The sequence below is a fragment of the Bubalus kerabau genome, chromosome 10 (assembly GCF_029407905.1).
Source record: "Bubalus kerabau isolate K-KA32 ecotype Philippines breed swamp buffalo chromosome 10, PCC_UOA_SB_1v2, whole genome shotgun sequence".
Classification (NCBI taxonomy): domain Eukaryota; kingdom Metazoa; phylum Chordata; class Mammalia; order Artiodactyla; family Bovidae; genus Bubalus; species Bubalus kerabau.
The window spans coordinates 55,541,304-55,566,117 of NC_073633.1; the positions used below are offsets into that span (position 1 = coordinate 55,541,304).

The window sequence follows — 24,814 nt, forward strand, 5'->3', positions numbered from 1 at the left end:
CTCCAGTATTCTTGCCTGGCACATCCCATGGACAGAGGAGCCTGGTGGGTTACAGTCCATAGTCCAAAGAGTCGGACACAACTGAGGCGACTTGGCGTGCACACGTGCTTAACATATACATGTGTGTATTATAAGGTTTTGAAAGGTTGTTGTTGAATCACGCGAATACACCGGGATTCTTGGCCCCCGGAGGAGAAGAATTCAATCCGGGGCCAGAGACGAGGCTTGATCGCTCAGAGCTTTTGTGTAATAAAGTTTTATTAAAGTATAAAGGAGATAGAGAAAGCTTTTGACATAGGCATCAGAAGGGGGCAGAAAGAGTACCCCCCTGCTAGTCTTCAGCTGGATGTTATATTGTCACTAGCAGTCTGTTAATGAAAGAAAGGAATGTCTTATAATTTAGAATAGCACCAGGCCCCTCGCCCATAAGATGCATTTTGGGATAATCTTGGGCCATAAAATAATTAACTTGAATCTTAAAGAAGGGCAGACCACCATACAAATAGTTTCATTTACATAGATTAGGGGAACAATATCTGAGGATAACATACTGGTTTGTCAAGTAGGTTTTGGGCCCAGAGGCGGAACGACTTGGAGACCGAGTTTGGGGTAAAGGCGTAGTACATTAGCATAGCTTAAGACAAACATTTTCATAAGAAAAAGGCATTGGTTATCTCTAGGCTCAAGAATAGCTAACTTCAGGTGAAACCAGGTGTCATATGGCAACACAGTATTTTAAGAGAAACCTCTCTTTAAATTTGTATAGAGAAGAAAAAAAATATTGCTAGTTTGTTTCCTCCTGCCGCTTAAGAGAGAGAAAAATGTCTGACACTTGCAGGCTATTTCCTCCATTTGGAGACCCCTGGCCTTCCTGCCTGTTACCCTCTCAGTTTGCCTTTTGAATATGATTCAGAATTTCTATATTTGTTTTGCAGTTGCATTTTTTTGACTCCCTTCACCTCTGGCAACTGGCAATCTGTCTGTATCTGTGCACTTGGAGTTTTTTGTTTGTTTTATAGATTGTACATACAAGACAGAGCATTTGGTATTTGTGTTTTTTTTTCCTCTCTGACTTTTAATTCACTTAATATCATGCCAAGTTCCATCCCTGCCATAATTAGTGACAAGATTTCATTCTCTTTTTTTCTGACGGAATGATCATTGTGTATAGATACCATAATTTCTGTATTTCTTTAAATGTATATTTTATATTATAGTTGAGCTACAATGTGTTAGTTTCAGGTATATAGGAAAGTGATTCAATTATAAACTCTTAATTTATCCCTTCCTTCCACTGTTCTTTTGATAATCATAAGTGTGTCTTTTAAGTCTGTGAGCTTTTTTCTGTTTTGTAAACAAGTTCATTTGCATTATGTCACATGTTAAGTGATATCATATAATATTTGTCTTTCTCTGAGTTAGCTTAGTATGATAATCTCAGGGTTCATTTATGTTGCTGCAAATGGATTATTTCACTTTTTTAATGGCTAAGTGATATTCCATTTATATATATATATATATCTCATATCTTAATTCATCCATTTATATATATATGTATATCTCATATCTTAATTCATCTGTCCATGGACATTTAGGTTGGTACCATGTCTTGACTCTTACAGACAGCACTGTGATGAACATTGGGTTACATGCATCCTTTTGAACAATGGCTTTCTCTGAATATATGCCCAGGAGTGGGCTTGGTGGATCAGATGATAGTTCTGTTTTTCGTTTTTGTGTTAACACCCACTTTTATTTTTTTTTTTTAAACTTATTGGCTATGCAGCATGTGAGATCTTAGTTCCCCACCAGAGATCAGACCCGTGCCCCCTGTATTGAAAGTATGGAGTCCCAACCATTGAACTGCCAGGGAAGTCCCTATTTTTAGTTTTTTAAGGAGCCTCCGTGCTATTCTCCATAGTGCCTACCAGTTTACATTCCCACCAAGAGTGTAGGCGCATTCCCTTTTCTCCACGTACTCTCCAATGTTTGTTGTTTGTAGACAACTTGATGATAGTCATTCTGACCAGCCTGAGATGATATCTCATTATAGTTTTGATTTGCATTTCTCTAACAGTCAGTGGTGGTGAGCATCTTTGTATGTGTCTCTTGGCCATTTGTGTGTCTTCTTTGGAGAAATGTCTATTTAGGTCTTCTAGCCATTTTTTGATTGGGTTGTTGAGTTGTTTGATATTGCCTCCTTGAGCTATTTATAAATTTTGCAGACTAATCCCCTGTTGGTTGCATCCTTAGCAAATATTTTCTCCCATTCTGTGGATTGTCTTTTTGCTTTGTTTATGGTTTCTTTTACTGTGCAAAAACTTTTGAGTTTAATTAGTTCCCATTTGAGGGCTTCCTGTGGCTCAAACAGTAAAGAATCCACCTGCAGTGCAGGAGACCCAGGTTCAGTCCCTCAGTTGGGAAGATCCTCTGGAGAAGGAAATGGCAACCCGCTCAGGTACTCTTGCCTGGAGAATTCCATGGACAGAGGAGCCTGGTGGGCTACAGTCCATGGAATCACAAAGAGTCAGACACAACTGAGCCACTAACTTTCACTATTTTTGTTTTTATTTTCATTACTCTAAGAGGTTTATCCCAAAAGATATTGCTGTGATTTATGTCAAAGAGTATGCTGCCTATGTTTTCTTCACTTTTAGTCTATATGTGTCCTTACATATGAAGTGGGTCTCTTGTAGATGGCACACATACAGGTCTTGTTTTTGTATCCATTTAGCCAGTCTGTGTCTTTTGGTTGGAGCATTTATCCATTTAATTTAAAGTGTATCAATATGCCTGTTCTTATTGCCATCTTAATTGTTTTGGATTTGTTTTTGACACTCTTGTTTTTTCTTCTTCTGTTCTCTTGATTTGATAATTAGAGTTGTGTTTGGATTCCTTTTTCTTTTGTGTGTGTGCATCTATTATAGATTTTCAGTTTGCAGTTACCATGAGTTGTTGGTCTTTTAATTTCAAGTGTGTTTCCATTTTCCTGCATTTGTACTCTACTCATGGTTGCTGGATTTGGTATCATATTTGTGTGTGAATGATTTCCTGCTTTTACTGTATGTTTACCTTTACCTGTGAACTTGCCAGTCATAATTTTCTTGTTTCTAGTTGCAGTCTTTTCTTTTCCACCAGGAGAATTTCCTTTATCAACTGGTCTGCTGGCCCTGAATTCTCTTAGCTGTTGCTTATCTGTGAGGCTTTTGATTTTGCTGTCAAATCGGAACAAGAGCTTTGCTGGGTAAAGTATTCTTGGTTGTCGGCTCTTCCCTTTCATCGTTTTAAATGCATTGTGCCACTCCCTACTGCCGAGTTTCTGCTGAAAAATTAGCTGATAGCCCTACAGGATTTCTCTTGTATTTCACTTGTTGTTTTTCCCTTGTTGTTTTTAATATTTATTCTTCATCTTAAATTTTGTCAGTTTGATTACTGTGGGTCTTGGTGTATTCCTCTTTGGGTTTATACTAAATGGGACTCTGCTTCCTGGACTTGGGGATGTCTTTTTTTTTCTTTCCCATATTAGGGATATTTTCAGCTACTACCTCTTCAAATGCTTACTCAGGTCCTGTCTCTCTTTTCTCCTTCTAGAACCCCTATAATGTGAATGCTAGTGCATCTGTTTTTGTCCCAGAGGTCTCTTAAACTGTCCTCATTTTTTGTTTTCATTCTTTTGTTTATTCTGCTCCATGGCAGAAATTTCCACCATTCTGTCTTCCAGCTCACTTCTCTGTTCTTCTGCATCATTTATTCTGCTGTCGATTCCTTCTGGAGTATTTTTCATTTCATTTTATTGTATTGTTCATTTTAGTTCATTTCTTCTTTAGATCTTCTAGGTCTTTGTTAAACATTTCTTACATCTTCTTGGCCTGTGCCTCCATTCTTTTTTCAGGATCTTGAATCATCTTTACTGTCATTACTCTGAATTATTTTTTGAGTAGATTGCCTATCTCCCCTTCTGGGGCTTTACCTTGTTCCTTCATCTGGGACATATTTCTCTCCTGTCTCATTTTATCTGACTTTTTGTGATTGCAGTTTCTCTTCCACAGGCTGCAGAGCTGTAGTTCTTATTTCTGCTGTCTGCTCCCTTTTGGATGAGGCTGATCTAAGAGACTTTTACAAGCCTTCTGATGGGAAGAACTGCTTCCTGACCATTGGTGGGTAGAGCTGCATCTTGTCCCTCTGGTGGACAGGGCCGTATCAAGGGGTGTGTTTAGTAGGCAACTGTAGGCTCAGGAAGACTTAGACAACCTGTCAGTGGGTGGGGCTGTGTTCCTGTCCTGTTGATAGTTTGACCTGAGGCGTCCCCATACTGGGGCCTACAGGCTGTTTAATAAGAGTGTCAGCCTCCAGAAGGGCTCACACCAGTGAGTACTCTCCAAAACTCCTGCCACCCTTGTCTTTGTCCTCAAAATGAGCTACCGTCACTACTCACCTCTCTGAGGTAGTACCAGCATGCAGGTCTGACCTAGTATCCTATGAGTATCCCAGTATCCTGGCTTCTTTGTGTGTGGATATAGAAAACTTGTTTTGGTATGTTGCAGTCGTTTAGCTGTGATTTTGGTGTTTTTGAGTGAGGAAGTGAGCTCATGTCCTTCTGCTCTGCCATCTGGTCTCCCACCCCACAGTTTCTTTGTCCATTGCGTTTTTGCTGGACACTTAGGTTGCTTTCATATCTTGGCTGTTGGGAATATGTGAAGATGGGGGTGCATGTGTCTTTCCCAGTTACGGTTTTCTTTTTCTTTTGATAAGTACCCTAAAGTGGAATTGGTGGGTCATATGGGAGTTCTATTTTACTTTTTTGAGAAACATCCATACTGTTTTCCATAGTGGTTGTACCAGTTTACATTCCTGTCAGCAAGTCACAAGGGTTCCCTTTAACCACATCCTTGCCAATACTTGCTATTGTCTTTTTTATAATAACTAATAGTATACATTGGAATATATTAAATAGACTACTATGTATTACATATGTAATTTATAATTTTTTTTACTGGGATTGTTTGGGGTTTTGCTATTGAGTTTTGTGTTTTTATATAGTTTGGATATCAGCCTCATATGAGATGTATGATTTGAAAATGTTCTCCCTCATTCAGAACATAGCCTATTCATTTTGTTATGGTTTCCTTTGTTGTGGATAAACTTTTTAGTATGATCCGATCTCACTTATTTATTTTTGCTTTTATTGCTTTTGCTTCTGATGTCAGATTCAAAAAACCATCACCAAGCTCTGTATCAAGGAGCTTGCCATCTCTGTTTTTTTCTAGGAGTTTTAGGGTTTTATGGTATTAGGTCTTATATTTCAAGCTTTTAATCCATTTTGAGTTTAGTTTTGTGTATGGTGTAATACAGTGGTCCAGTGTCATTCTTTTGTCATGAGGATGCGCAGTTTTCCAGCACCGTTTAGTGAACAGACTGTCATTTCCCCATGTACAACATTCTTGTCTCCTTTATCATAAGTTAATCAACCATACACACACAGGTTTACTTCTGGGCCCTTTATTCGCTTGCATTCATCTGTACATCTGTTTTTATTGGCAGTGGCATCCTGTTTCCAGTATGGTAGCTTCATTATAGAGTTAGATGTCAGCAGACATGATGCCTCCAACTTTGTCCTTCTTTCTCAAGATGGCTTTGGCATTTTGGGGTCTTTGTGGTTTCATATAAATTTTAGGATTGTTTGTTCTATGTCTTTGAAAAATGCCATTGGAATTTTGATAGGAATTGTGTTGAATCTGTAAATTGAAAGCAATAGTATGGACATTTTAATAATATTGATTCTTCCAGTGCACATGCATGGAATTTCTGTTTATTTGTATCATATTCAGTTTCTTTCATCATTGTCTTGCAGTTTTCAATATCCATATCTTTTATCTCTTTGGCTAAATTTATTTCTATATAGTTTGTTCTTTTTGAGGCAGTTGCAAACAGGATTGTTTATTTCTCCTTCTGATAATTCATTAGTCCAGTTCAGTTCAGACACTCAGTCGTGTCCGACTCTTTGCGACCCCATGAATCGCAGCACACCAGGCCTCCCTGTCCATCACAAACTCCCGGAGTTCACTCAGACTCACGTCCATCGAGTCAGTGATGCCATCCAGCCATCCCATCCTCTCTCGTCCCCTTCTCTTCCTGCCCCTAGTCCCTCCCAGCATCAGAGTCTTTTCCAATGAGTCAGCTCTACGCATGAGGTGGCCAGAGTATTGGAGTTTTAGCTTTAGCATCAGTCTTTCCAGTGAACACCCAGGACTGATCTCCTTCAGAATGGACTGGTTGTATCTCCTTGCAGTCCAAGGGACTCTCAAGAGTCTTCTCCCAACACCACAGTTCAAAAGTATCAATTCTTCGGCGCTCAGCTTTCTTCATTTCTAGGTAACTCTTGGACTTATCTTAAATCTTAAATGGGAAATGGGGAGGACACAAGATTCTATACTCTACTTTTGTCAAGTTTATATCTTCCTAGTGGTACTCCTGGCCCTCTGTATGCCCCTAACCTACCCCACACACTATGCTTGCTGGTTTTTGCCTTCATTTATTTTTTGAACAGATGTTTAATTTCCTTCCATTGTGTGCCAGGTAGTATTTGTTCTCAACGCCTGGTTTACTTCAGTAAACAAAAGCAGATAAAAGCCCTTGCTCTGGTGGGTTTTACATTCTGCTGGAGGATGCAGAAAAGTAAACATAAAATAAGAAAACTGTGTAATGTATTAGAAGGTCATGGTGCCGTCAAAGAAATAGAGCAGAGTGAGGGAGATTGAGAGCTGCAGAGTGGAGTGGGGGTGGGATTTTAAATATGTGGTCTGTTTAGGCCCCATTAAGTTCTTAAGGGGATTAAGAAAACCAAGTGGATATCCAGGGGAAGCTAATTCCAGGTAGAAAAGACAGCTGTCACAAAGGCTTACATAGGCAGGAACATGTATGTCATGTTCTAAGAAAAATAAGGAAGCCATTGTGTCTGGAGAAGGGCAAGAACAAGGGGGAGATGGTGGATGAGGTCATTGAGATAATAGGTGGTGGTGTTCAGTCACCAGGTCATGTCTCACTTTTTCGTGACCCCATGGACCACAGCACACCAGGCTTCCCTGTCCCTCACCATCTCCTGGAGTTTGCCCAAGTTCATGTCCATTGAATCTGTGATACCATCCAGCCATCTCATCCTCTATCACCCTGTTCTTTTATTTTCAATCTTTCCCAGTGACAGAGTCTTTTCCAGTGAGTCAGCTGTTCATATCAGGTGGACAAACTGTTGGAGTTTCAGCTTCAGCATCAATCCTTCCAATAAATACTCAGGGTTGATTTCCTTTAGGATTGATTGGTTTGATCTCCTTGCAGTCAAGGGACCTTCAGGGGTCTTCTCCAGCACCACAGTTCAAAAGCATCAATTCTTCAGCGCTCTGCCTTCATTATTGTCCAGCTCTCATATCCATACATGACTACCGGAAAGACCATAGCATAGCCTTGACAATACAGACCTCAGTCGGCAAAGTAGTGTCTTCGCTTTTTAACACACTCTCTAGGTTTGTCATAGCTTTCCTGCCAAGAAGCAGTCATCTTCTGATTTCATGGAGGCAGTCACCATCCACAGTGATTTTAGAGCTCAAGAAGAGGAAATCTGTCAGTGCTTCCACCTTTTTTTCCCCTTCTAATTGCCATGAAGTGATGGGACCTGATGCTATGATCTTAATTTTTCCATGATCTTAATTTTTTTAACATTGAGTTTTAAGCCGGCATTTTCTCTCTCCTTCACCCTCATCAAGAGGGTCTTAAGTTCCTTTTCACTTTCTGCCAAGCATGTGTGTAGAGTGGTGTCATCTGCATATCTAAAGTTGTTGATATTTCTCCTGGCTGTCTTGATTCCAGCTTGTAACTCATCCAGCCCGACATTTTGCGTGATGTGGTTTGCATATAAGTTAAATAAACAGGGTGACAGTAAACAGCTTTGTCGTACTCCTTTCTTAATTCTGAACCGGTCCATTGTTCCATACAAGGTTCTAACTTGTTTCTTGACCCACATTCAGGTTTCTCAGGAAATAGGTAAAATGGTCTGGTGTTCCCATCTCTTTAAGAATTTTGCAGTTTGTTATGATCCACACAGTCAAAGGCTTTGGTATAGTCAGTGAAACAGAGGTAGATGTTTTTCTGAAATTCCCTTGCTTTCTCTAAGATCCAGCAAATGTTGGCAATTTGATCTTTGGTTCCTCTGCCTTTTCTGAACCCAGCTTAAAGATCTGCACATTCTCAGTTCACAAACTGCTGAACCCTGGCTTGGAGGATTTTGAGCATAACCTTACTAGCATGGGAGATGAGTGCAATTGCCTGGTAGTTTGAACATTCGTTAGTGCTGCCCTTCTTGGGAATGGGATGAGGATTGACCTTTTCCAGTCCTGTGGCCACTGTGGGGTTTTCCAAATTTGCTGACACAATGAGTGCAGCACTATAATATCATCTTTAAAGATTTTAAATAGCTCAGCTGCAATTCCATCAGCTCCACTAGCTTTACTGGCAGCAGTGCTTCCTAAGGCCCACGTGACTTCACATCCAGGATGTCTGGCTCTGAGTGAAAGACTACACCATCATGGTTATCCAGATCATTAACATCTTTTTTGTACAGTTCTTCTGTGTATTTTCATCTCCCCTTGATTACTTCTGCTTCTATTAGGTCTTTACTATTTCTGTCCTTTATTGTGCCCATCTTTGGATGAAATGTGCCTTCAGTATTTCCAATTTTCTTGAAGCGATCTCATCTTACCCTTTCTGTTGTTACCTTCTGTTTTTATGAAGGTAGTTTTTATGAACAGTTTTTTACACACAGTTCATTGAAGGCCTTGTTGTCTCTCCATGCTATTCTCTGGAACTCTGCATTTAGTTGGGGGTACCTTTCCCTTTCTCCCTTGATTTTCACTTCTCTTCTTTCCTCAGCTGTTTGTTAAGCCTCCTCAGACAACCACTTTGCCTTCTTGCATTTCTTTTTCTTTGGGATGGTTTTGATCAGTATTACAGTTATGTTCAGTATTATGGTTTATCCTGTTTATTATGTTTTCTTCAGTATTATGGTTTATTATCCTGTAGAGTGTTACGGACCTCTGTCCAAGGTTCTTCAGGCACTCTGTTTACTAGATCTAATCCCTTGAATCTATTCGTTACCTCCACTGTATATTCATAGGAGATTTAAGTCATACCTTACTGGACTGGTGGTTTTCCCCACTTTCTTTAGCTTAAGCCTGAATTTTGCTGTGAGGAGCTAGCTGATGGTCTGATCCACAGTCAGCTCCAAGTCTTGTTTTTGCTGACTGTATACAACTTTTCCATCTTCAGCTATGAGGAATGTTATCAGTCTGATTTCGGTATTGACTATTTGGTGATATCCATGTGGAGAGTCATCTCTTGTGTTGCTGAAAAAGGGTGTTTGCTATGACAGTTGAATTCTCTTGGCTGAATTCGGTTATCCTTTGTCTTGCTTCATTTTGTATTCAAGGCCAAACTCGTCTGTTCCTCCCAAGTATCTCTTGACTTCCTACTTTTGCATTCCAGTCCCCTATGATGAACAGGACATCTTTTTTTGGTGTTAATTCTAGGAGGTCTTCATAGAACTGATCAGCTTCAGCTTCTTCAGCATCAGTGGTTGGGGCAGAGATTTGGATTACTGTGATATTGAATGGTTTGGCTTGAAACAAACCAAGATGATTCTGTCATTTTTACGGTTACACGAAAATACTGCATTTCAGACTCTTTTGTTGACTATGAGGGCTACTCCATTTCTTCTATGGGATTCTTGCCCACAGTAGTAGATATAATGGTTATCTGAATTAAATTCACACATTCCCATCCATTTTAGTTCACTGATTCCTAAAATGTCGCTGTTTCCTCTTGCCATTTCCTGCTTGACCATGTCCAGTTTACCTTGATTCATGGACCTAACATTCCAGGTTCCTATGCAGTACTTGTTCTTTACAGCATTGGATAGTACTTTCATCACCAGACACATCCACAACTGAGTGCCATTTCCACTTGGGCCTAGCCGCGTCATTCTCTCTGGAGCTGTTAGTAGGTGTCCTCTGCTCTTCCCCAGTAGTATATTGGACATCTGCTGACCTCTGGGGCTCATCTTCCATGTCATATCTTTTTGCCTTTTTATACAGTCCGTGAGGTTCTCACAGCAAGTATACTGGAGTGGTTTGCCATTCCCTCCAGTGGATAACATTTTGTTGGCACTCTCCACTATCACCTGTCCAACTTGGGTGGCGCTACATGAGAGTTCTGCACAAAGAAGAGAAACACTGTGTTCTAAAAGAGCACCTGACCGCTGAATTGGGATTAGAATGTAGAAGGCAAGCATGGAAACCAGGAAACCAGTGAGGAAGCTATTTCAGTAATCCCAGTGACAGTTACAGTGGCAGACATCAGGGTGATAAGAGTACACATGGTGAAAAACGGCTGGATTCCGAATGCATATTGAAAGTAGAGTTACCAGGTTATGCTAGAGATTGGATGTGGAGGTAAGATGGCCAGACCAAGGGTAGGAAAAGGTGGGCAGGAATATCTTCACAGGTTTTTGCCTAAGCCCATAGAGGTATGGAGTTTTATTAACTCAGACAGGAAAGACAACAAATAGAGATGCTAAGTAGGCAGTTGGATCCAGGAATGAGTCCAGGGCAAGGTCTTTGCTAGTATACGAATTTGGGGATCATCAGCAATGGTGTGTAAAGCCATGAGACAGAGTGATAGTAGGCAGTTGGATCCAGGAATGAGTCCAGGGCAAGGTCTTTGCTAGTATACGAATTTGGGGATCATCAGCAATGGTGTGTAAAGCCATGAGACAGAGTGATAGCAGCAAGGCATGAGTGTACACAGAAAGCCAGAGAACCAAGGGGGTGTCTTGTGAAATTATGAGTTAAGGGAGAAGAGCATCAACTAGCAAACGATACTGAGGAGGGACCAGTAAATTAAGAGAACGACCCTGAAAGTGTACTGTCCCAGTAGCTAAGACAAGATCCTTTATCAAAGAGGAGCGAACATTCAGCTTTGCCAAATGCTTAAGTCTGATGAGAACTAAGAGAGGATTATTGTTGTAGCATTGCCAGTGATAACCTTCACAATCTGTTTCATTTAATGCTTGAGGCAAAACCTTAAGGAGTAAATTTAAGAGAAAATGTGAGAAAAGGAATGAGAGACTGTGAATACAAACAACTATTTGGTGTTTTTGCTACATAGAAGAATAGAGAAAAAAAGTGAGGCTGGCGGGAAAAGCAAGTTGAGACTTTTTAAGATGAGAGAAATAGCTCCTGTTTGTTCATGGGAAAGATCCATAGATGGGAATTTGATAGAGAAGGAATAATTGAATTATTGAAACAATATCCTGTCCTAGAGAGGTTAGGACCTGGTACACAGGTTGTATTTAGGTAACAACATGGATAGTTTGACTTCAGTGACAAACAGAGTATGCAGATACTGATAGGTGCTTAGATGTAGTTTTGAGAGTTAAAGTTCTTACTGCTTCACTTCCTTCAGTAAAGTAGAAAACCTGTTACAAATGCACCTAATGGCAACACAATTTGCTATTGGCATTTTGACATATCACCAAGTTATTTATTCATGAACAGATACAGTATGAACAGAATTCATACTGTGTACTAGGCATTGCTCCAGATGATAAATATATAAGTGAATGAAGGTCCTATCTTTAGGGAACATCTGTTTTAGTGGGGATGGAAACAGGATAAGCATATTTACGTCAGCTTCAGCTACTGGTATGAAGATGAAGCAGTGCAAAGGGAAAGGGGGGAAGTTCTTTTTTCTAGGTTGGTCACAAAAGTCATTTCTGATGAAGTAATACCTGAGCAGAGATCTGAATCAAATGAGAGAGTAAACCATGCAGGTATCTGCACAGACATTTGAACCAAAAAGAACAGCCAACACCAAGGCCCTAAGCAAGAACATCTTGCCATGTTGAAGCAGAGCACTGGTACGGCTGAAGCAGTCAGTGAGAGAGAGGGTGGAAGAAGTCAAGTTCCAGAGACATAGTGGAGGGCCCAGATCACTCAGGCCTTAAAAACCATTAGGAGGACTTTGGTTTTTACTTTGAAATAGGATGCTGCCATGAGAGGTTTTGATAGATGAGTGATGTGATTTTATTTCTGTTTTAAAAGGTTCACTGTAACAACTCAAGGGGCAGGCAGGGGTGGGATAGACAAGGGCAGAAAGAGGGTGACCCCTTACTTGTCTATCTCTGTAAATCTTAGTGACAGATGATGGTGATCTAGTACTAGCAGTGGAGATGGTCAAGGTTGTCCGATTCTAGTTATATTCAGAAGGAATAGCTGAAAGGATTTGCTGATAGCTTGCGTGCAGGATGTGAGAGGACTTGACTGTAAGGTTTTGGGGCCATCTTTCTGGAAGACTAGATTTACTGTTAATTGAGGTAGGCAAACCAGGGGCAGAAGAGTTTTGAAGAAAGAATATCAAGGAATTTGGTTTTTGACAAATTTAATTTGATCTACTATTTGATATTTCCATCCAGTGTCAAGGACATCATTTTGTGTGCCGCAACATGGACATATGAAAGGTCAGGACTGGCAAAAAGTTTGCGTGTCATCAGCAGATAAATACAATGTATTTAAAGTTGTAGCCTAGATAGGGTAATTAAGGGAGTAAACAAACAGAGGGAAGACATAAGAAGCCTTGGGGTGCTCAAGGCTTAGAAGTCAGGTTGCTGAGGAGCAGCCCACCAAAGGAAGCAAGAAACTGTAGTGCCCAGCGTGACGGGAGGAGAAGGCTGACTGTGGGGGTCACAAAAGCCAGAGAAAAGACTTGGAGAAGGCAGGAGTGATCAGGCGTATCAGATGCTCACCAAGTATGTAATGAGAAGGCAGCTGTTATTTTTTGCTAAGTTTTACTTGATGGCTACTCTGTGTACAACTGTCTCCTGTCCAAACTGAAAGTGTGACAAGGTCAGGGATCTTGCCCGCAACATGTGGTAGAAGCTCAGTATTTGCTGAATCTGTACTCCTCATCCTTCATCTCTTTCTAAACTTGTATTCAAGTACATCCTTTACATTGCTGCCCATTTGTCTGACCTTTCCTACCTAGAAAGCTTCAGGGGCTCCCCTTACCCTCACTGTAAAATTCTGGCACCTTTCCTGACAAATCCATCCACGTCATCTTTTTCAGCCTCATGTCCTACCACTTCTATTCATATACCTATACCCTAATATGGATCAACTTGTAGTTCTCTCTATAGACTGGATGATTTCATCCTTCCGTGGCTTTACTCCTTCTGTTTTTTCAGCCTAAGGTGACTTTTCTCTCCTCCTCTGCTTGGCTAAAGTCTAGCTTGAAGAATCAGGAAGTTTTTGTGAGCCAACTCATGCAATCAGCTTCTGTATAGTCTCTGTCACAGTTCTTATTCTCTATTAAATTTCTTTTGTATGTCTTTTTTATGTTTACCTTCCCAAAAGTATAAATTATTTAAAATCAGAGTGTATCTTCATCTTCCTCTCCCATGATACCTATCACCGTGTTATCTTCTTGGTAGGCACTCTATAAATACTGCATTTTAAGAGAATAGGAAAATGAAGGGGAAGGCACACAAATGTGAGCTGGAGATTGAATCACTGCCTTGGCAGTAAGTGGAAAAAAATGGTACATGGTAAAGTCCAGAGTAGATCAAAAGGTAGATGTTTGAAAGAAATGATAACGGTGTGCATTTATATATACATATACACACACACTCTGTATAAAGGAGTGTAAATGCCTATGTTGAAATAATAGAAAAACAGAAAAAGTGTTTTTAACCATTCTTTGTAATTCCTAAGTTAATATATAGTATATATAGTATGTGCTGAGTCACTCTGCTGCTAAGTCACTTCAGTCGTGTCCAACACTGTGTGACCCCATGGACTGCAGCCTACCAGGCTCCTCTGTCCATGGGATTTTCCAGGCAAGAGTACTGGAGTGGGGTGCCCTTGCCCTCTCCGGCTGAGGCACTCAGTCACTTCCAATTCTTTGTGATCCTTTGGACTGTAATCCACCAGGTTCCTCTATCAGTGGGATTTTTCAGGCAAGAATGCTAGAATAGGTTGCGATTTTCCTCCTCCAGAGGATCTTCCCGACCCAGGGATCGGACCCATGTCGCCTGTGTCTCCTCCATTGCAGGCAGATTCTTTACTCACTGAGCCATCAGGGAAGCCCAGTAATAGTGTATATTTGAATATATGAGGTAGACTGTATTACATATGTGATTTATAATGTTTTTTTTTTAATACTTTCATATTAAATTTTTAGGACATCAATGCAAGCCTGAATAAGAAAAGGAATTTCTCCCTCCTAAGCCATGGCATATCAGTTGTACAGAAATACCACATTGGGAAACAGTCTTCAGGAGAGCCTCGATGAGCTTATACAGGTGAGAGACTAAAAATCAACATTTTTATTTAGATGGATGTATGTAATTCTTGTTCTCATAATTATGAAAATAGCATATTGTGTGTGGCTTTAACTTTAGACAAGTTAATGCAAGTCTTGAGATGTAAATTAGAATTTTGAATTCATAATTTTAGGAAAATTAATGTTTATACATAAACTTCTCATCGGAAAATTAATGTTTATACATAAACTTCTCATCCAAGAACATATTGTGTATTTCCGTTTATTTTCATATATCTTGAACTTTGATGAATTTTATTAGATTTTTTTTTTTAACATATTACTGATCCCAAGTTTTTTCTCAAGACTTGATTCCTTCAGTTTATCAGTGAAAACTTCTTTCCAGATACTGTGAAGGAGTGACAGACAGAGTTTTGTCCTGATGTTGTAACATCACTGTATGTTTTCTTTTCAAAATTATGTTTGTTTCAAGATAGTGTAAGAAAATACTGTCAGCTTTTGCTTATTAATTGCCTGTCATTGCAAAAAAAGAACAAGGGATTCGAGTTTAGAGGCTCTGATTAACCTTAAATTTTAGATGATAACTCATATATTTTTATTTTTGTCTTTAATGTTCTTCCCAAAGAGGATTCATGACCTTTATTTTTTCAGTCTCAACAGATTACCCCCCAACTTGCCCTTCAAGTTCTACTTCAGTTTGATAAGGCTATAAACGCAGCGCTGGCACAGAGGGTCAGGAACCGCGTCAACTTCAGGGTAAGCGTATATTCTTAAATCTAGAAGCTGCACCATGGTTGTTACAATAGTGATTTTTACAATACTTCCGTATTTATTAATCATAAAAAGAGATGACTTAATGAAACTTTAAAACTTGTTTTAGACCAACTGAATCCTGTTCTATATTTAAATGATATATCTACCAGTTCATCCACTTAATGTGAGACACAGTTTTTAGATTTTTATTCCATTATTTCACAAATCAGCCTATATATGTTTGGCTACCTTCCTTGAAGAGTTACTGAGATTTCAGATGTCTGAAACAATATCTTCAGGATTGAAGGTAAGTGAGAGTAATTTCTAAGGATCAGTTACGATTTTTAAACTCTGGCCAGGGAAGTATAATGTAATTTCTAGAAACTTCATGTTGCTTCCCACCTACTCTTAGATAGCATGGCTTACTGGCAGACCTGTTGGCAAATAATGGGCTCTTCTGATAGCTAGGTCTCATAGGAATCATTTGTACTTTGAACAGTAAGACCAAACCAAACAATCTTAATTTGATAGTAAATTCAGATTAAAAGATATGAAAATCATCATATAAAAAGAACATAGATGTTAATTTGCATTTAAGAGAACATCAGTGTTTGGGGTTTTTGGTTTTAGCTGGTGATGAAAAACAAAAGACAAAATGCCATTTATTCAGCAAACATTTCAATGCCCATTAGTACAAGGCATTGTTCTGGATATTGGGTATAGAAGGCAAAAGAAGACAGACAGGGCCACATTTGACGTATTTACATGAAGAGATGAAATCTGCATGTATTTTATATTTGTAAACAAGTCACACCAGTTTCACATGCCTAATAATTATCTAGAGTAAAATATGTCTTTATAAAATTTTATCAGTAGATTCTTGAACAGTAGTAATTCTGGCAAAGTTAGCTTTTTTTTGTACAGTCATATATATACCTCTGTCTAGTTTGTTATTCAAAACTTGATCCTTTAAATTGAGCCATGATGGTACATAAACTTTAGCCCATGTAGAGAATTTGTTTATAGAGTTATAGGGTTCACAAGGTCTGAGTGATCATCTAGTTATTGTAGATTTCTAGTCTGGATCTGTTTAAAGGATTTAAAAAGTGTTACTCAGTTATGCTGCTAAGTCGCTTCAGTTGTGTCCGACTCTGTGCGACCCCATAGACGGCAGCCCATCAGGCTCCACCGTCCCTGGGATTTTCCAGGCAAGAACACTGGAGCGGGTTGCCATTTCCTTCTCCAGTGCATGAAAGTGAAAAGTCAAAGTGAAGTCGCTTAGTCGTTCCCGACTCTTAGCAACACCATGGACTGGAGCCTACCAGGCTCCTCTGTCCATGGGATTTTCCAGGCAAGAGTACTGGAGTGGGGTACCATTGCCTCCTCCGTACTCAGTTATAGATATATGTAAAAAAAAAAAAAAAAAAAAGTGGGAAAAATGTATAGTAAGGATACAGTGTAACCGCATATCATCTATAAGGAATATTTTGAATATAAAAAGTATTGAATTTCAGCATATTTGAATGTTCACATGCTAATCGTAAATCACAGTGACCTACCTAGTTCACATTATTGACACAGCTACCACCGACTGGATATGACAGTAACCTTCACGTTCATAGGATCCTGGATTATACACACACTCAGGGATGCCAGAAATGAACACTGAAGTTGGCATTTGGTTTTTCAGCCTTCCAAAAGCCTCAAACTATAGTAAAAAGAACAGATCTAATTAAAAAAAAATTTTTTTACACTTACAACTTTGTGTCTTTTTACTTAACAGTATGTTCTGAGTGATTTTCAATGCATTAATCTCACTCCTACTGAAACTTCTCTTGTCAAGTTATTTATTGATAAATCCAGTGTACAATCAGTAATACTGTTGATTAATCTCTTAGAATTCATACTTCCCTTGAAACCGTACTGTTCTAGCTTTCCTTCTATTCTCTGACCCTTCTCTCAGGCTCCTTTGTAGTTTTCCTACTGTCTCTGTCACTTAATTGTTGGTTTTCCTAAGGGGTTATCTAGGGCTTCACATATGCTCCTTTCATGATCTCATCCAGTCTTTGACTTTAAAGCTGATATTCTCCCATACTTGCTTTTACAGTCCAGCTGTGCACTGGATACAGTAAGTTGTAGCTCAAACTCAAATTTAACTTTCCTCTCAAACCAGCTTTTTCTATGAACCAGCTTTTTCTGGCTTGTTACACGAACCTGAAACTTGGGACTAACCAAGACTTCTCTCTTCACTATCCAACCATATCCAGTTGGTTGTCAAGTTTTGACAGATCTATCTTTTAAAACCTCTCCACTTCTCAGGACCCTTTGCTCCTGCTATTTCCCAGCCTCTGTCACCTGTTTGACACAGCCAGCTATAGCTTCTTAGGGGCTCCTTCCTCCAGTCACACTCCCCTGTCGTCTGGTCTTCATGCCATCACCAAAAATGCAATTTTAGTACATTACTCCTCTGCTTGAAATCCTTCACTGACCTCCTAATACCCTCAGGATATGAAAGCTTTCCCAAGGTTCATGCTCTCTTTTACCTTAGGACCTCCTGTCTATTCTGGTTTCTGGAACTTCTTATCCCATACCAGGTATTTGTCTTCATTGCTGCTGTCCCACCTTTCTTTCCTTGACTCCTTAGTCTTTGGAACGCAAGCGTCCTCTGTCCTGTCTTCTGCTATACTCCAAGTAACTCAAGCCCACATAGCACTTCACACTATGTATTTACTTGTTTTAAAGATCTTCCCTGCTCAGCTAAACCTCTTGGGTGGCAGGGATCATATGTCTATTGCTTACCATTGTATCCTTAGCACCTAGGATGGTAATTATTCCTATTATTTAATGAATTTAGTAAACTAAGTCATAACCATTATAGTTACCCTAGTCATCCTAACTTTGTAAGACATTAGTGAGAACTCACATTTTGGTATTACAGGTAACACTGCAGGGAACAGTTTTGTGCTGAATTTTTTTTCTGGTTTGAAGGTTTTAGGCATGTAAGTGTCTTATCAAATACTAAATTTCAGTGTTTTGTGAATCCATGTGCATGTGTGTGTCTCTCAGGTTTTGATTATACTCTGCTAGCATTCATCCTTGCACCATCACACTCTTCAAAACGATCTTTTTAATGTTCAGACACATATTTTTCCTAAAAGAAATAGAAGAATGTCAGTTGCACAGGACAATAATGTTATCATCTTAGTGGCTAATATAGTAATGTTTCTAGGAATTCCATGCATTTGTACAAATTTGGAGAATTAACATACACAATAAAATAGGTTGCTTTCTTAAAGCAGTTTCATAAAAATTCAAATACATTTTCATACTTTCACCACATGAGGGCAGTAGAAATACAAATTCAGATTTCCCTTCAGATTTCAGGTGAGTAATTTGCAGGCTCTTCCAGTGCTGGAAATAGTCTGCTAACTAAAATAAACTCTTACCTTGGCATAGGTCTCTAGGATTTTTTTTAAGTAATAGTATGGTATTTTAACACTTAGCTTGCTTGCTGTATTTTCCTTAATTTTCATCCTATTTTGAGAATTACGTACTTGTAGCTAGGATTTCATAAGTTGTCTGGAGAAAAATGTGAGGGGGAAAAAATGACTTCATGGTTTGCCTCAATGTTTTGTTTTAAAGGGCTCTCTAAATACATACAGATTCTGCGATAACGTGTGGACTTTTGTATTGAATGATGTTGAATTCAGAGAGGTGACAGAACTTATTAAAGTGGATAAAGTGAAAATTGTAGCCTGTGATGGTAAAAGTAAGTGTCTACCCTAATTACTGTGAAAGCAAAACTACTTGAAATCTTGTTTTCATGCGTATTTAGACAATCATCTGAAAGTAAGGGGGAAAGGTGGCTAATGATCTACTCCCAGCTAGAGACCTGGCTCCTTTCTCAGATTCTAAATTCCGGATCTCAAATAGTCCTCTTACTAACTTTAGGTATAAACATTTCATATGACACATAGACTACTTGCACAGGTTGAATTTGTGTTGGGGGAAAGGGGAACAAATTAGTAAGCTTTTCTTCCCTATTTCTGTTACAGGTTTGAAGTATTTCTCAAGCTTTTTCTTTTTCCTTAAGTGTTTAATTTCAACAATTTATCCTATGGTTTCTGTGTTACTGAATAGCTATACATTTTAAAGTGATTATTTAAAATCTTTTAAATAATTATAAGAGCCCCATCACTCATAAGGGTAAACATCTAGTCTTCTCATCTGTTACTCACAGATATTTTCACAGCAGACCTAGGAACTTGTTCACGCCTTTAATGTTTCAGAAACTGTATGTCTCTGCTTTCTGTCCCATGATTAAATTCAATTAGCAAAAATAAATATATAAATTGTATTTTAAATATACTTACTTTTACTTTGTATTCTGAACAGTTTGCATTTAAAGCAATTATTCCTGAAATTCAATAGAGAAGACTGTCATATTCCAAGAAGGGGAGTTGTGAAAAGCAAGAGAAAGACAAATGTGGAAAGCAAAACCCTACATTTCCTGGGTTATAGGTTAGGTTTTTATTGTTATAATTTGGGTTTCAAAGAAACGCTCTAATCACTGAAAAGATATAAAGACAGAAAACCGCACAGAAGAAAAGACATCATTTGTAACATCATCTGGAGATAACATATCACTTGAGTATATAATCCTCTAGCTTTCATTTATATATATCTTTATAGTAATAACTCATTTGTGAATACATTGTTTTTCACACAACTCATTAACTATTGTTCTCTTAAGCCTGATAGCTGCCTGAAATTATACCTTTCTCCCTTTTTTAAAGAAATTGTGTTTTCCAGATGTCAGAGTCTCTAAAATGAGCAATGTTACAGTGGCTTGTACGTTTCAGAAGGTTAACTAGAAATAATCATTCTAAGAACTTTAGGATAACTTTATATAGTTATCATATACATTGGTCCTTGTTATAACAACAACAAAAGTCTGTTTAAAAATAGCTCCTGGATCACAAGTGATAACATTTCTCTGTATGTCAGATAATGTATTTTTTTTCCCCAAGTCTTTCTTATAATTTAGGCTAATAGCATCCTTATAACCCTTAGGTTTTCAAACTTTTACTATAGGATTTTAGCATTACTGTGTAATTTCTAGACCTCTACCAAAATGAGTTAATTATATGGATCAGAATCCTAATGGAAATTTTCTGTCTGTACTCTCCTGTAGCCACATCTGATATTAAGCACTTGAAATGGGTTAGGGTAGCTGAGATAGTTAATGGTCTCATATTTATTAGTTAACTTGAAGCACATGTGCCCAGCCAGTGGCTACCATATTGGACAGCACAGTTAGAAACTAGCAGAGTGTCGGTTTCAATTATTTGAAACATATTTAATAACCAAAAAGTCAGTGAAGGCCCCTGAGCAAACTTAATATCAAAGACTCCATGTAAACATATGTATTTTACTTATAAGTGGTCCTTAAAGTATATTTCTCTTGCTTCTTAAAAATAAAAGATGTATCTTATTTTCTCAAACTTCAGTGGATGTAAAGTACAAACCAGCCTTACCTCCTTCGGTGGCTTCTGAGGAGCTTGCTTCACTTACAGCACAGTATAAGTGATTGCTCTTCAAAGAAAGAATCGCTGAGTAGTCAAGAAAAGTTTAGATTGTGTGCCATGTTCCTCTATGTCAGCAGAAGAAAACAGTCATTAAAATATAAATGGCTGTGGCAGTTAGAGGTAGGAGATTAAGTAATAATACCATTCCTAACCAGATAAATGCAGTGCTACTGTGAAATAAAACCATTTTTTCTACAGGTCAGCTATCTGAAATACAGTTCAGTTCCTAATAGAGAAGCTGGGAAAAAGTGATAGTGACTAGAATTTGGGGGTTTTTTCCTCACCAGGAATTAAATACAAATTTCTTCTGATTATACATTATTGTCCTTTGTGGTTTTAAATCTTGGGAAAGTAGAGGACCTGGAAAAAAGTATATAAACCAAATGTAGTATAGCTTGATTTTTAACATAACTATGGAGGCTAAAGGTTGACTTTCCCATTAAGGTGAAACGACATTTAAGTACAGAAGATACTACTGTGGTCAGCTTTTTGTCTCCCCTTCTTCACCACTGTTAGTTCCTGTTTTACTTTTGAAAGATTGTCTCGAAATATTTAAGTTGCTTCTTGAATTTACTCTTTCTCTCCTCTGTTTCCTAGATACTGGCTCGAATACTACAGAATGAATAGAAAAAAGAAATGGCTTTTTAATGCCATCCTGTTACTGTTCATCGCTTTTTGAAGAGAAGCATAGAAGAGACTTTTTTTTAATTTATTCTAGCATTGCAGAAATGACTACTCTGCTATACTATCAGAGAATTCCAATAGAAAGAAGCTCACAACTCTGTACCCTCTTTATTATATGGCATGAAGAAACAGAACTTTTTTTTTAATGACAAATCAAACATTGTTGCCTTCCTAGGACCATTCTTTAATAAATTCATTTTAAAACTCAATGTGAGTAATAACTGCTAGAGCCACTAAGCTCACACTATGCAGATACTAGATAAGCATTTTGAAAGAGTACCGTGTTCCTTGCAAAGGAAATTAGAACATGCGTTCATTTCAACAGAGTCAGGTTAGTTATCAGTTGCCAGTTTAGCTGATGAAAGCATTAGCAGGGGCAAAACCAGAATTCCAGGCTGGAACTTTCCTTATAAAAATCTCTTTCAGAGTGCAAAAACAGGGGTAATCATTGGTGTGAAAAACTCAACTAAGAAAAAATTAGACCATCTTTAGACAGCTTATATAGCTAAAATAAGGGCTTCACTTGTAGCTCAGCTGGTGAAGAATCCACCTTCAATGCAGGAGACCTGGGTTTGACCCCTGGGTTGGGAAGATCCCCTGGAGAAGGGGAAAGGCTACCCACTCCAGTATTCTGGCCTGGAGAATTCATGGGTTGCAGAGTCGGACACGACTGAGCGACTTTCATAGCTAGAATAAAACCAAAAAACCTATTTGCAACATCATAAAGTACTCTTCACATGACATGTAATTAAATTGGCCATAACAGTCAAGTTTCATTTCTAGAGTGCTCTACATCTTACCAGTTACTAGACTTTGAGTAAAAAGTCCTGTTAACCATCTGCCATATCTTTGTGCACTTGAAGGAAAAGTTTTGTCAGTCTAGGAATACATGATGAAGAATGTGGCATTTCTAAAATGCCTCACAGAATGTTTATCCTTTAGTAGGAGCAGGCTTTTAGAGCCCCAGCCTGTGGTCCCCCCCAATTCAACCCTTTTCAGTGTGATGCTGTCTTTTCACTCTCACTCCATCATAAACCTATTAAAATATTAAAAAGATCTTTATGCTGCACACAAGCCCTCAGCTTTTCTTTTGTTGTTGAGAAAGCATGTTCCTCTACAGGTGTCACGTTCTTAAGTCAGTTGATCTGTGTAAGAGAAGGACCAACATCACTAACTGCATTATGGTAAACACCAGGTGCTGTGTGTGTTTTTCTTCTAGATAATCCTCACAAAGACCCTGGAAGAACTTTGTTCCGCTTTTACAGATTTAGAAACTAATTACCAAAGGCTTTATGTAATTAGGATTTGTCTTAACTGCAGTTAGTCAGGATCAATACCTTTTTATTTTGAAGGTTCAGGATAATGGTTACAAGACGAGTAATGCTGATAGTAAACTTAGAATGGTTGAAAAACTTCTGTTTCCTAAGGAATAATGGTTTAAACTTTCATGTTATAAACAGTCATAGAGATCTTGAAGTCTGTGGCTGGAGGTGCACACTTTTGTGAATTTTAAATCCTATAAATGATGTCACTAGATTGTGTTTGCAAAAGATACAGAAGCACTTTGGCCTAGGTCTTGAGTTTCTTGTAGGAAATGGGTGACTAGTGTAACCTAGTAATGGTAGGAAGGACTGGGTGCCCCTAGTGTTACCTCAGTATGTCAGTGCAGTCCTTGATTGATTCTTAACATTAAAACTTAACTTTCATTCTTGCAGCCCATTCTGCATAATCTAGTCCAGTGTTCTGTTCCTAATCTTTCGTACCAACGATCGCATAGTCTGCTCAGTTAATTTGAGAAAGATACAAAAAAAGATTTCTGTCTTTGGTTATGTAGTTTCCTTCATTTCTCATGACTTACCTTTCAGAATCAAAATCCTACCCATCCTTCAGAACTTAAACTCACTTGTATTGAGTGTAACCCATATTGATCTCTTTCCTTATGAGTTCTTAACAAAGAAGTCATAAGAAAACACAGCAAAGGACAGGAAGGACTTGCATGGGTTTCAGTACTCACTCAAATTCACCCAGGTGACAGGTATGGAGTGCCAACTGTTTAAGGTGTACCTGTAATGCCCCAGGTGTAGTCCCTCGGGATTATACCACATTCCACAGGTTGAAACAAGTTCTTGTATTCAGCTCAGCTACCATACGCACACCTGTTTTTCCCTGGGCATGAGTGCAGAAGTCACAGCCTGACATTCCCTCTCAGTTGTAATTACTTGCATACACATCACATGGCTAGCATTTGCATAGTGATACAGCTGTTTCAATCTTCCCACCATGGTAGTACTCAGACTTTAGTAGAGATTACAGGAGAGACATGGCCAGAGTGTATGCCAGTTTGTGCTCTCCCACAGGCTCTAGTGATAACAAGCTTACTTGCCTCTTAATATGCAAGAAAAAAAAGTCTATTCCTCTATTAGCAGAACTAAAATAAGAATTTGCAAACTTAGTTGTGTTGATCCATTCTAAAAATGCCCTGTAAATTGGTCAAAATTCGACCATTTTTTTAATATGCTGTAGTAATAATAGAATCTTATTTTTCTAGTACATAGGTAGATAAAATGTGCACAAGGTTTGAGGCAAGGCATTTACTTTGTCTTAAGGTAAATGCTACGAACAAAGCTAGTGGAGGTGATGGAATTCTAGTTGAGCTGTTTCAAATCCTGAAAGATGATGCTGTCAAAGTGCTGCAATCAATATGCCAGCAAATTTGGAAAACTCAGCAGTGGCCACAGGACTGGAAAAGGTCAGGTTTCATTCCAATCCCAAAGAAAGGCAATGCCAAAGAATGCTCAAACTACCGCACAGTTGCACTCATTTCACACGCTAGTAGAGTAATGCTTAAAATTCTCCAATCAGGCTTCAGCAATATGTGAACCATGAACTTCCTGATGTTCAAGCTGGTTTTAGAAAAGGCAGAAGAACCAGAGATCAAATTGCCAACATCTGCTGGATCATGAAAAAGCAAGAGAGTTCCAGAAAAACATCTATTTCTGCTTTCTTGACTATGCCAAAGCCTTTGACTGTGTGGATCACAACAAACTGGAAAATTCTGAAAGAGATGGGAATACCTGACCTGCCTCTTGAGAAACCTATATGCAGGTCAGGAAGCAACAGTTAGAACTGGACATGGAACAACAGACTGGTTCCAAATAGGAAAAGGAGTACGTCAAGGCTGTATATTGTCACCTTGTTTATTTAACTTATATGCAGAGTACATCATGAGAAACGCTGGGCTGGAAGAAGCACAGCTGGACTCAAAATTGCCGGGAGAAATATCAATCACCTCAGATATGCAGATGACACCACCCTTATGGCAGAAGTGAAGAGGAACTAAAAAGCCTCATGATGAAAGTGAAAGTGGAGAGTGAAAAAGTTGGCTTAAAGCTCAACATTCAGAAAAT

General features: G+C 38.7%; 1 protein-coding gene across 3 annotated transcripts in view; it reads left to right on the forward strand.

Moving 5' to 3' along the window:
- The window catches only part of GTF2A2 (general transcription factor IIA subunit 2), a 33,869-nt gene extending 12,253 nt beyond the window's left edge, over window positions 1–21,616 (forward strand). For 2 of the 3 annotated variants that reach the window (XM_055537789.1, XM_055537787.1), the window contains exons 2-5: window positions 14,281–14,401; window positions 15,034–15,138; window positions 18,778–18,904; window positions 21,321–21,616. In XM_055537789.1, coding sequence (XP_055393764.1) covers window positions 14,330–14,401; window positions 15,034–15,138; window positions 18,778–18,904; window positions 21,321–21,346 — 330 coding nt within the window. In that variant the 5' untranslated portion in view covers window positions 14,281–14,329 and the 3' untranslated portion in view covers window positions 21,347–21,616. Of the gene's footprint in view, window positions 1–4,049; window positions 4,158–14,280; window positions 14,402–15,033; window positions 15,139–18,777; window positions 18,905–21,320 lie in introns of all 3 variants that reach the window. The other variant, XM_055537788.1, reaches the window with a different exon arrangement.
- Window positions 21,617–24,814: the final 3,198 nt, after the last annotated feature.